The 13,020-nt window shown below is 50.9% G+C and overlaps 2 protein-coding genes across 2 annotated transcripts in view; both read left to right on the forward strand.

The window, feature by feature from the left end:
- The first annotated feature begins 2,828 nt into the window (after positions 1–2,828).
- Positions 2,829–7,455, forward strand: AURKC (aurora kinase C). The gene is made up of 7 exons (XM_029924708.1): positions 2,829–4,162; positions 4,255–4,291; positions 4,501–4,692; positions 5,036–5,174; positions 6,115–6,263; positions 6,816–6,990; positions 7,173–7,455. Exons 1-7 carry the CDS (start codon positions 4,102–4,104, stop codon positions 7,341–7,343), a joined length of 924 nt encoding a protein of 307 aa, XP_029780568.1. The 5' UTR covers positions 2,829–4,101; the 3' UTR covers positions 7,344–7,455.
- Positions 7,456–10,900: 3,445 nt separating this feature from the next.
- The window catches only part of LOC115279921 (zinc finger protein 202-like), a 2,466-nt gene continuing 346 nt past the window's right edge, over positions 10,901–13,020 (forward strand). Inside the window, exons 1-2 of the mRNA XM_029924419.1 lie at positions 10,901–11,247; positions 12,876–13,002. Of these exons, the coding sequence (XP_029780279.1) occupies positions 10,906–11,247; positions 12,876–13,002 (469 nt within the window). The 5' untranslated portion in view covers positions 10,901–10,905. The remainder of the gene's footprint in view (positions 11,248–12,875; positions 13,003–13,020) is intronic.

Here is a 13,020-nt window from a genome sequence, read left to right on the forward strand (position 1 = left end):
CCAGGACCTCACCTTTCACATGCAAACTACCCACGCCTCTGGCTCCGAGAAACTCCAGGGCCAGGTACCAGACCGAGAGGACACTTACGCCCCAAAGCCCTACCACAGTATTCAAACCAGTCAGTCCTAAGCTGTTTACCTGTCCGGCCTTGCCTTTCCTGTAGAAAACCCAACAAGCGTGCTGGGCCATGGTGTCTCCATCGCTGCTGCCTCCCCCAACCCAACCTGGTGCTCCCCACAGTCCTCCGTAGGATGGCTGGTAGAATCAGCGGTTACACAGGAGCGGGAAGCAAGGGTGCGATAAGTAGGCTGCACATTAGAAGCGTGGGGTCGCGACATCCTGACCGCCTGCCAACACCCCAGGGCTGCCAGACAGACCGGGAGCCCCGGGTGCACGGCACACATTCTTCCACCTGCTCACCAGGTAGCACCCATGGTCATAATGCGTTTGCACTGCAGTTGTGCCCCCTCCCCCATGGGGAAGGCTGCCGAGATAGTTCAGGTAGGAACACCAGGGTCAAAGACCCCTTCCTGACCAGTGGGGAGTCCCTCCGAATTATTGAAAGTAGTTTCTACGAGAGACCACTTCGCCCATGACCCAAGACCCCACTTACATGGAGAGAGAAGACCCCTGTAGCCTCAGGACAGCGCCTTGCTCTCCCACCTTAAGAATGTACTGTCTTGGGGCGCCTGGGGGGCTCAGTTGGTTAAGCGTCCCACTTGGGTCCAGGTCATGATCTCATGGTTTGTGGGTTCGAGCCCTGCATTGGGCTCTGTGCCAACAGCTCGGAGCCTGGAGCCTGCTTCGGAATCTGTGTCCCATTCTTTCTCTGTCCCTCCCTGACCTGTGCTCTGTCTCTCAAAAATAAATTAATGTAAAGAAAAAAAAAAAGAACGTACTGTCCTGGGGCACCTGGGTGGCTCAGTCAGTTAAGCATCCGACTTCGGCTCAGGTCATGATCTCACGGTTCATGAATTTGAGCCCCACGTCGGGCTCTGTGCTGACAGCTCAGAGCCTGGAGCCTGCTTCAGATTCTGTTATCTCCCTCTCTCTCTACCTGTCCCCCACTCACGCTCTCTGTCTCTCAAAAATGAATAAAGGTTAAAAAAACAAAAGTGCTGTCCTTAATAAACACCTTTGTAGTTTGCTACCTTCCTCTGGCCAGCTTTATCCGAGAGTGGGTCCTCACGTAAGCCTTCCGTGGGGAATCTGAGAACCGAGACCTCCATCCACACCACGCAGGGTCTCCCATGGGTTACATGGCCTAACCCCCACTTGCCAGGGATATGAGCATAAACTTCGTCCTTCGTGACCGTCCCTTCCAGATCTGCTGCCTTACCGTGCCTGAGGAAACAAATCCCAGGTACATTTTAGAAGACATTCTGGAACAAGTTACAGCCTCCTTGCAAAGGCTGACAGCGTTCTACACAAGTTGTCTCCATTTCTCTCCCTCCCCTGGTCCCACTGGAACCCCTGCGATGCAGCTCTAGCTCCTCTGGCCGCCGCCTCAGGCCCCCGTGCGCTCCGATCCAGGAAGCTCTTTCTCGAAAGACTCAGGAGCCGTCTCGTTTGCGTGCCGACACCAGCGGAGATGACATCTCTCTCTCTCCGTTTCTGTGGGAAGCTAGGAGCCTCGCTTGGGCGGGCACCTGGCTCCAGGTCGCACACCGGAAGATTCACCAAGGAAGCCTCGTTAATTTACAACGGAGCTGGGAGGCCGGAAGGCAGAGCTCCCACGGAGCCACTCCAAGTCACTCAGGGGAATCCTGAATTCCAGGCCCCAACAGGGCATGATGCACCCTGCGTCTCCTGCAAGAAATCAACCAGTCGTGCAATTCAGCCAATGAAACTGCCATCATCTTGAACTGTTGCTTTCTTCTAATGGAATCTTTTCAACCCTTCCAACTCCCTTCTCCTCCATAAAATAACTTTTCTCTTTGTTGCATTTGCCTATGGTTTTACTGTAGTTTGCGTGTCATGTGTGCAATTCTGTGCTACTTCCAAATAAGACATTTTTGTGGGTAAAATAACTGACTTTCATTTTTAAGGTTAACACCATTTTGTACCCTCAAGAAATGAGACATTTGTTTTCCTTTATAGAAAGCCAGTGTAGGAGCAGATAGCCGCACCCCAATTACCAAGTAAATTTAGGACCAACTATGCGTAACAAATGGTGCTGGTATGTTTTCTAACTTGAGGACTAACTATTGTCTGTGTGGCAGACATGTAATGGGGGACACTGGGAAAGCCAGTGTCTGCCTGGCTTTATGAAATCATATCTTTCTCGCTTTCCATCTCTGAACAATTACCTGCGATGTGGCATCACAGTCAGTTTAAGGCTTATTCAGTAATAAATTTTTATTTATTTCTCTACTATCTTTGTGAGGAGGTTTTCTGGGTTAGGAGAAGACTTTTTCTTTTCAAATTATATTCCTCCAAGAATTTATACTGTTACTAGGGTAGGGTCCCCTCCCTTAGGAATGGGAAAAAAAGAACCCTCAAGCAACCTGGCTATACAAATGACAACATCCCTCATGACCTTGTAACATGAGACCACTTCATCAGACTGCATGTTTGTGTGTTACCAAATAGGGGAGACAAAGAAATAGAAAATGTATTTTAAAAATGACACCATGGTTCGGGGCTCAGTCTTCAGGTGGGAACCCAACTGAGCCGTGCTTGCCCGAATAAAGTTGCTTCTTGGAAAGAAAAACCTTAGTGTCACGACCCTCCTGCTACAATACCTGTCTAAAAGAATGCAATTTAAATTTTTGCTAATGTCTGCATATGCCATACAAATAGACATGTGGGCTGATTTTACAATTTGAGACCCCAAATTCAAACAGCTTACAGGGTCTGTGAAAATTAATAAAGGGAAATTTCAGTAAAATGGAGTCAGGAGGCCACACGGGAGCTCTGACACCCTGACTAGGGATGTCAATCACAGACCCCAACAGAAGAATCTTCAACCGAAAAAGAATCATCAATTACAATCCCCAGGGAGAAAAGATATACATTGCATTTCCTACAAGAAATCGCCCACCCCTGCAACTCAACCAAGGAGAAACTGTCTTACTGAACTGCTGCTTTTCACCAATGGACTTTCCTTCAAAACAAGCCCTCCCAGACTTCTCTGTCCGTAAAATAGCGGTCTTCTCCTACATTTGAGGACTACCCTATGGTTTTTGCTGTAGCTTCCTTGTCCGTATATTGTAATTCTCTATTTCCAAACATACATTTTTTTTCTGGCGAAAACTAACCGAATTGGATTTTTAAGGTCCAGAGTCCAGCAAATATATAGCCCATGGAGGCAAAAGGTGAGCAGACTGTGCCACTGGGCCTAATGGGCCTGCGGTCCCAGGCTGGGGAGGCCCCAAGGGCTGTGGGGTGGAGTGGGGTCAACAGGGGCTGCAGAACATCCCAGGATGAGGCAGATGGAGGACCTCCCTGGGGAGTGGCCTGAAGGGGACACGACCTCTCAGCCCAGACCGGTGCAGCGCGCCCGTGGTTTGGGCGTTTGTGGACTTCACAGCCACCCCCTCTCCCCTGGCAGCTTCCTGTGGTTGGTGTCTAATCCTTCACATGCACACCGTGTCAGTTCATTACTGCATTCACCAGCTCATGGACTCACGTTGGAATTGTTTCACCGAGACCCTCTGCCCCACCTCCCACTGCTCAGGTTCCCTCCCCTCCCGTGGCCCCAGCTCCAGGTGGCCCACCCGACTCCGCCCTGCCCCAGCGCCCGGATCTCCGCGCCCTGCCATCCCATTGGCTGAGCGTGGGCGGAAGCATCCATTTCTGTCTTTCCTATTGGGCACGAGCCCTGCGCGCTCAGAAGATCCAACCAATGGAAGCCGGCCAGGAACGGCCGGCTCAGCCCCGAGAGGGCGCTGCTATAAAGGACCAAGCGCGGGCTTCCCAGGACCTCCTGGTCTCCGGAGGTGCGGGTCTCGCTGCGCGGAGGCCCCTTGGGGGCAGGTCGGAGGCGCCTCAGCCTGGATGCTGTCTCCCCTCACCCCTTTTGAGGACAGCTCCCCCAAAGGACTCAGGAAGGCGGCCTGTCGCCGCCATCTCTTCTGGGGGGCCACCCAAACGCTGCGATGAAGTCGGGCAGCGTGCAGCCCGCAGATGAAGAGGAGCAGACCCGAGACGAGAGAACAGGTGGACAAGGACTGGTGTCGGTTGTTGGGGGTGGGAGTGGGGTGCAGGAAGCGCGCGTTGACCTCTGTCTGTCTGTCTGTCTGTCTGAGAAGCTGCAGCAGGCCACGTGGAGCTCGGCATCTCCCCGGTGTGAGTGTTTCTGGAAGGAAACGGAGCGGGACCAGGAATGAAGCCCAGCTGCGCGTGGGAGCCGTCGGCCACTCAGCCTGGCTGCGCCCTTGACCAGGGGCAGGGGTGCGGGGCGGGAGGGGCTAAGTGAAGAGGAAGGTGGACGTTCGAGTCCGGGACTGCCCTCCGCCGTCGGGCCCAAGCTGAGGCTCTCCTTCCCTTCCTCTCAGGCGGCGCTTCACCGTTGAGGACTTTGAAATCGGGCGGCCTCTGGGCAAGGGAAAGTTTGGGAACGTGTACCTGGCTCGGCTCAAGGAAGGCCATTTCCTCGTGGCCCTGAAAGTCCTCTTCAAGTCCCAGATAGAAAAGGAAGGCCTGGAGCACCAGCTACGCCGGGAAATCGAGATCCAGGCGCACCTACAGTGAGGGCTCGCTGCAGGAGAGTCCGCGCCGGTTCTGCCTCTTCCCCTGTGTTCTCTTCCACCTCTGGCGCGGAACCCGGCACTCCCCCCGAATTACCCTCAAACAGGCCGCCCCGAGTCCCCCTGAAGATTTTTTCCTGCAGTTCTTTCCACTTACACCATGTGAAGCCGCCTCCCGGCTTGACACGCTCAAATCCCGATGCCTGCCCCTGCTGTCGCCTCACACACTCCAGCATCAGGCTGTTATTCTGGTCCCAGCACGACGGGCCCTTTGTCCGACCAATCACTCTGCATAGCGTCGTTGGGGTTCATGAGTCTGACCCTTCCTCGGTCTTTTCGCCAGGCACCCCAATATCCTGCGCCTATACAACTACTTTCATGATGCTTCTCGGGTGTACCTGATTCTGGAATATGCTCCAAGGGGTGAGCTCTACAAGGAGCTGCAGAAGAGCAGCACGTTGGATGAGCAGCACACAGCCACGGTGAGGCGGGAGGGCTGGCGGCTGTGGGGCCCTGAGGCCGGTGGGCCGGTGGGGATCGCTGCGTGCGGCCTGCGTGTCCAGCTTTTCTCTTTCCTTTATTTCTGAATTCTGGTACCTTTTACATAATGACACATACACCCTGTAACTTCACAGTTTGATACCCTAATTACTCCACAATATTAATAATTAGTGCGTGCAAATTTGGATCCTTTGGTTGTCAGCAATAGAACCTCCGCTATGTTGTGCGAAGAAGCATGTTGAAAGCCTGTGAGGAACTTCACGGAATGAATGAGTAGAACTGGCTTCGATATAGGAAGCAAGAGATTTGTGCAGAGCTCCTGAGGGGGAGTCAGAGCCTCAGTTATCCCAGCAGGAAGGGCTGGGGCAGCTTGTTGTCGGAATGAGTGATCTTCCAATTTCCCTCCTATTTTTGTATCCTTTGTTCAGGATTCCCGCCTTGGGGGCGATCCTCTGATTGCCTCCGCATAGGCCCTGTGTTCAGCTCCTTGCTGTGTTAGGGCAAAAGGGAGGTTCTGTCCACTTGAGCATCCATCCTTCGAGACCACATAAAATGAGGAGAGGAAGTCCTCCCCCACCAATAATTGTGGTGCTATTAAGGAAGCCATGGGGTTGGTAACTAGGACATACAAGAGTCCCCGACAGGGGCGCCTAGGTGGCTGTCGGTGAAGCATCTGACTCTTGGTTTCTGCTCAGTTCATGATCTCTTGCTTTGTGAGTTCGATCCCGGCATCTGGCTCTGTACTGACAGTGCAGAGCCTGCTTGGGATTCTCTCTCTCTTCTCTCTCTCTGCTTGTGTACGTGCGCTCTCTCTCTCAAATTAAAAGATTCCACTACAATTATAAAATGTGTGAGTATTTTGTCTCATGTGGAAACCGTGGCTGGCTTTATCTCCAGACTGCTTTTTCTTTGCTCCCTCAGATAATGGAGGAGCTTGCAGACGCTCTGACCTACTGCCACGAGAAGAAGGTGATTCACAGGGATATCAAGCCAGAGAATCTGCTGCTGGGGCTCAGGGGTGAGGTGAAGATTGCAGACTTTGGCTGGTCTGTGCACACCCTGTCTCTGAGGTAGGTCACATCATGGCGGCACGGGCCTTAGGTGCCAGTAAGGAATGATCTAGTTTAATCCATTCCTTGTGTAGGACCGAGATAAAACCCTACATTTGTATTTGAGCACTGCCTTTTTCAGATGTGTTTAATGGGTATTTGTAGATTGAAAGAATTTGGCTGAACCACATCTTTTATCTTTTGATCTCTGTTAACATATAACTTTCCCCAGTAAGTTTCCATGTAAATAAGAATCATTGCTCCATAATCCCAGAAATTTTACTTGGTCTCTCTTGATGCACCTTCAGTTTGTTCCAAATCTCTGTTGATGCCCAGAATACTATGAAAACATCCTGGATTGTGAGCTAAATGTATGAATAATTCCAAAGTATGGAATTCGTGGGTCCCAGGACTCGCCTTCCCTAAACCTTGATCCTTATTGAAACTTGGTGTTTCCAAACTTCCAAGCTTGGGATGGCCTTTCTGACATCTCCCATCTCACTGGAATATAGAAAAGGAGGGTTACCCTGTGCTGGGCCTCTGCACAGGGCTCCCTTCTCTGCTGTCCTTTAGGAGAAAGACCATGTGCGGGACTCTGGACTACTTGTCCCCAGAAATGATTGAAAGGAAAACCTACAACGAGAAGGTTGATCTGTGGTGCATTGGCGTGCTCTGCTATGAGCTGCTGGTGGGAAGCCCACCCTTTGAGAGCCCTTCCTATAGTGAGACCTACAGGCGCATCCTTCAGGTGGGGTGGTCACATTCTGGGAATTCGTGGGGGCGGGGGGAAGGGGCTACAGAGCTTGGGCTGCACATAGCGGTTGGTTGTTGACTAAGATCCAGAAGAGTGCCTTGAGGGACTCAAGGAACAGAAAACATGGAGCACAGCAAGTAACCATCCTTCTCTTTGTTCTTGTCCGGCCTCATCAGGTGGACATGAGGTTTCCTCCATCCATACCTTTGGGAGCCCGGGACTTGATCTCCAAGCTTCTCAGATACGAGCCTTCGGAGCGGCTGCCTTTGGCGCAGATCCGAGAGCACCCCTGGGTCCAGGCCCACTCTCGGAGGGTGCTGCCTCCATCTGTTCAAATGGCTTCTTGAGCCCAATTTCGTGTGCTGTCCAGGGAGTGCTCCTGACTCTGCTACCTTGTCTGTCTTTTGTTTTTAGGATGCAAGATGCTAATGAATAAAAACTGAGTCATTTTGTACCAGGTTTTTATAGTTATGTGAGTTGGCGTGTGACCGGGTAGAATCTTGATTTCTTGTAGAAACTCTTTCCCATAAGAGGGTCCCAAGATGATATCCCTCCTAGTCCTCAGGGATGGTGGTGACTCAACCACTCACCGTCAAAATGAGTTACTGTTTTCATTCAGACGCGAACCGAGCGCCCTGGTGCATACTCTCTTCCGCATCCCAGTTAGACTTGATTTACCATTTCCCATTGTCAGGACTACGGATCTGTAAAACGGGACACGGATCAACCCAGAGATCCACCGTCTATACTGACACCCAGCATGTTACTGTCTCTGAGATAACATGTCTCCGTGCACATTAACTGCCACTCACGTCTCATGAATTCACCAGCACCTCTGTGATGTGTCATTCTGATTGCATCCGAGAAGTCACCTCTAACGTAATAATCACCAATTCTGAAATCACATCTCCACTTGCAGCAATTTAGAGAGTGCTCTTCGAGCCTTCCCCTGCGTCCTCCTGCCCCACTTCCACGTGTCAGCTACTCCCTCCACTCACGATAGCTGACTGCACCACGATCAACTTCTAGACAGAGTTGGGAGCTCAGACATGTTTTTTGTTCATTGTTGCAGGCATCGCTTTCCCCACTCTGTCACCTGACTTAAAACACTGCATGTGGAATTTGCCTTGTTCATGTTACTCCTTTCACCGTATTCCAGAGTCTCCTCAATGTGACATGGCCTGCACGTGCAGGACCACGTCTCCGTGTGTGACCAGAACCACAGTATATGTATCCTAGCTACCCGACTCTCAGATGGACAGCCCTGCGTCGCACATCTGTAATTTAAGGGCTCCAGGACATTGGTTTGTGGTTTTTCATCTGCATCTCCAGTGCCCACTTCTCTGTGCTTTCTAGAATTGTCCACCAGTGCTCTTTAAATAATATTTCAATTAAACCCCTGGAAATACCTGATAAACTACTTTGTATAGAGGAACCCTGCAATAGTACTCGGTTCTGGTGCTGGATAAAGTCACATCACCGGGTGCATTTTGGCGGAAGTAGATAAGCATAGAAAAGTCAACTGGGGCTTCCACTGTGACTACCAAGTGGTATGTGTCTAAATTATGCAAACTCCCTGACATGCTTTACAGTAGGGATTTCAAAGATTCCACAATATATAGCTTTCCTCACCACTGATTCCAGACATTCTGCCTCCCACGACAAAGAGAATATACAAATCTTACCTTTAATATCTGACTTACATTCTAGCCTCAAACCACTGAATTTAACTGTAAGTGTCAAATACATGTGAAATATGTCTTTGACCAATTTGGCTAAATTACTATGGCCAACAAAGGATCACACGCTGATTAAGCCGTATTTCTTCACAATCTCCTTGTTTTTAAAAGCTTAAAAATTTGTATTATTTTGGGGAGAGCACAGGTGTGGGAGGGGCATCCGAAGGGGACAGAGGATCTGAAGCAGGCTCTACACGGACAGGCTGACAGCAGCAAACCCAGTGTGGGGCTCCGACTCCAAACCACGAGATTGTGACCTGAGCTGAAGCTGGACACTCAACCAACTGAACCACTCAGGTGCCTCCATCCCTTTTCTTTTAAATATGAATTTTTACTTATTTTATTTTAGAGAGGGTAGGGGAGAGGGACAGAGGGATCCCAAGCACTATCCCCGCTCAGCATGGAGTATGATGTGGGGCTCGATCCTAGGACTCTGGGATCAATGATCTGGGCCAAAATCAAGAGTCAATGCTCAACCAGCTGACTCACTCAGGTACCCTTCCACAGCCTTTTGTAAAAAAAAAAATCTAGGAAATTAACTTCACCTTAATCCTTAACTCTTAACATCCTGTCACTATGCTTTTCTCCACTTTTAAAAAATAATCTTTTTCTTTTTACTTTTTATTTAAAATCCAGTTAGTTAACATACCTTGTAATATTAGTTTCAGGTGCACAATATAGTGATTCAACACTTCTTACGACACCTGGTGATCCCTTATTTAATCCACCTGCCCCCACCTTCCCTCTGGTAACCGGAAGTTGTTCTCCAAAGTTAAGAGTCTGTTTCGTAGTTTTCTTCTCCCCGTCAACCCATAATCATTTGTTTTGTTTCTTAAATACCACAAATGAGTTCAATCCTATAGTATTTGTCTTTCTCTGAATGACTTATTTTGCTTAGGATAATACTCTCTATCTCCATCGAATTGTTGCAGATGTCAAGATTTCATTCTTTTTTATGGCTGAGTAATATCCCATAAAACTAAATCTTTTGAATTCAAGACATTTTTTGCACACTACACTTCCATTTGCATAACCGTATGTAGTTTGAACTCATTAGAAATGAGGTTTTATTCTCACATTCACATTCATGAGAAAACAAAAGAAGTCACTGAGGGTGACTTGTGATACTTTACATAATAGAATTCTAAAAAGCTTGTTATGGGGCACTTGGGTGGCTCAGTCGGTTCAGGGTCGGACTTTGGCTCAGGTCATGATCTCACAGTCTGTGGGTTTACCCCGGGTCGGGCTCTGTGCTGACAGCTAGCTCAGAGCCTGGAGCCTACTTCAGATTCTGTGTTTCCCCTCCCTCTGACCCTCCCCTGCTCACACTGTCTCTCTCTGTCTCTCAAAAATAAGTAAAAAGCATTAAAAATAAAAATTAAATTAAAAAAATAAATAACAAAACAAAATTTAAAAAAAAAGCTTGTTAGGATTCTTAACACCACTGTTGGTTTCTTGTCTGCACCTATTTAACACCCGATTGCACAGCGTTCGCTCATGCCCTTCCTTTCATTTCTCCATCTATTCTCAGGCTTTTCTTGAGCCTGGAGATAACTCTGTTTGCTAACAACTCCCCAATCTCCGAATCCATGCTGGATCCCTGGGCCGGTGATCAGACAGATCGAAATGTCAGAGCTTCACCCGACCCTGGAGTCCCGACCTCCTCCAGCCTCGCTCACGTGCAGCAGGTGCAGCTGGAGCTGGACAGCAGCTCCCGTAGGGGCCGGGAGGTGCGCATGCGCAATGCGGGGGGGGGACTTCCGGCGTCCGCGTCCTGGCGCTTGCTCTTCCTACGGTTCTTGTGCCGGACTCCGCTCCAGGAGGATTTTGAGGAGGTGAAGCGGCCGGGGGAAGTCGCGCGCCGAGCCGAAGGCCTGACTTCCCGGACGTCCCCGCCTCGGAGCCTCGCTGTCCCGGGGCATGGGGTGGATGGCGTCGCCTCTTCTCCTCGGTCACCCGGGTTGTTTTCACGGTGAAGAGGCGGGTCTGACAGGGAAATCTGGGCCTGATCAGTGTTTTACCAGGAGGAAGACCGGCTCCGGAACGCGTTTTTCTGGGGCTCATTTTTAGAGTAAAAACTACGTTACCCAGAAAGCTGTGCACCGGCCGTCCGCGGCAGTACGGGGGCCAATGAGTGACAGGACAGGAGCATCTCCTGCGGCACGCTGACATGGGGGCGGGACTGCTGGCGTCTTGGACGCAACGTCATTTGTGTGCGACGATTCCGTCCACGCCAGCTGTGGGGAGGGGGTCTCTGTTCTGTGGCCGCTTCCCGTGCAGCTCTTCCAAAAAGAGGAGAAAGGGGGTTGAGACTCGCCTCCGCGCATTTGAACGAGCAGTGAGCCTCCCGGAGACCGGGGAGAGCGGAAGTCAGCCGAGGTCACTCCTCCCAGACCTGGGAAGGGGTGGCGGTCGGCCGAGCCTGCGAGACCAGCCTCCGTCGCCGCCTCTCCGGGCCCCGCTCTGTCCACGGGGTCCCATGATGGCGGCGGCGTGGATGGACCCTGCGCAGGTGAGTGGACGGTGTTCTGGCCTTTGCTGCCTCTCTGCTGCGGAGAGGGCTCCCGGGCCGCTGCGAGTGGAGGGAGAACTCGGGTTCCGTTTGCAGTTGTGTAGGACGAGTGGGGAGGGCTTGTCATTCACTTGATCTCCAGCCTTGTGACATGGGAGACTGGATATACAAACGGACAAGTGACAGACCATACATAAAAGTAGAACTTTAACCCAAACTTGTAGCCACCTGCCCAGGAACCTGCCCAAACATTCCAGGGAGCCGGCCTCCCAGTCACACTTGCCGGAAGCCAGATTACTAGCTCTAGTGACCGCCCAGGAAGCTGAACAATGACGTCTGTAAATGTCGACCCGAATGGCTAGTTGGGGATTTGATTAGTAAGTGACGGTCTCTAATTTTTTCTGCATTTCCAACTTCAGACCGACCAGGAAAACCCATATATTCGCCCCCTAATCAACCGCCTACGATGTTATGTGATTGCATGTCAAAGTTTTCATAATTTACACATATATCACCTGGTAGCCAATGTGGACGCCATAGGTAACCCTCTGCGCTTGTCTCCCTGCCCAGTAATGTGAGTTTATCCAGCACCAGAACCGAATAATAATGCATGGTTCCTAAGTATGAACCAATTAGCTTATTAGGAATTTCCAGGTGTTTAATTGAAATATTAATGCCGGAGCGTGGTAAGACAAAGCTAGAAAGCACAGAGATGTGGGCACTGAAGGTGCAGATGAAAAGCTAGAAGCCAGTGTCCTGGAGTGTTTGAATTAAAGATCTGCAGCGGTGGGGCTGTGGGTCTGCCAGTGGAGTAGCTGCGTTACTTGTACTTAATTCCTGGGTCTGGTCTGAATCCAGGCAGAAACGTGGTCTGCTATGTGCTGAACATTTCAAGAGACTGTAGAATACAGTGACAGAGTACTGTTACCAAGGCAAGTTCCATATGTAGTGTTTTTATGTCAGGAGACGACATTAGTGGAAACAAGATGAGTTAAGAACTGGGGACTTAAAAAAGAAAAAGGGAGGAGCGCCTGGGTGGCTTAGTAAGTTAAGCGTCTGACTCCTGATACCGGCTGTGAACTCACAGGCGTGCAATTGAGCCCAGTGTTGGGCTCCTCGCTGAGCCTGGAAAGAGCGTGGGATTCTCGCCTTCTCTCTTTGTCCCTTCCCCCTCAAATGAATAAACATTAAAAAAAAAAAAAAGGAAGAAGAACTGGATACTTACAGTCGCTTTACCCAGGACGTGCCCCTCAGCATGGGGCAGGCAGCCAGCAGGACCCGTGAGGCTCAGGTACTGCCCTTGTCACCGACACTGTTACTGTCATTATTCACTCATCCGTCTGACGTCCTAGAGCCCATGGTGTCTGCATCTCCCAGTCCACCCGTCACTTCCATCGTCTTGTGTGACCTTCCGGTGGCCTCCGTGGAGGAGGCGTCTCCCTGGCACTGCTGTGTGACCTCCACAGCATCGCGCGCTCCCCCTTGAGCCCAGCTCAGAGCTTGGCGCTCCGCAGGCTCTCGGCGATCCGAGCCTCGGTCACTCTGTACCTTTCTCAGGGACGTAGGGATGAGCTCGGATCCCATCGAGCACCCCAAGGCCAACGCTCCTACCTCTGTTTGACCTCCAGGTGTCTGTGACCTTCGACGATGTGGCCGTGACTTTCACCCAGGAGGAGTGGGGGCAGCTGGACCCGGCCCAGAGGACCCTGTACCAGGAGGTGATGCTGGAAAACTGTGGCCTTCTGGTGTCTCTGGGTAAGTCCTCCCCGCTCT

Source organism: Suricata suricatta, chromosome 16 (assembly GCF_006229205.1).
Source record: "Suricata suricatta isolate VVHF042 chromosome 16, meerkat_22Aug2017_6uvM2_HiC, whole genome shotgun sequence".
Taxonomy (NCBI): domain Eukaryota; kingdom Metazoa; phylum Chordata; class Mammalia; order Carnivora; family Herpestidae; genus Suricata; species Suricata suricatta.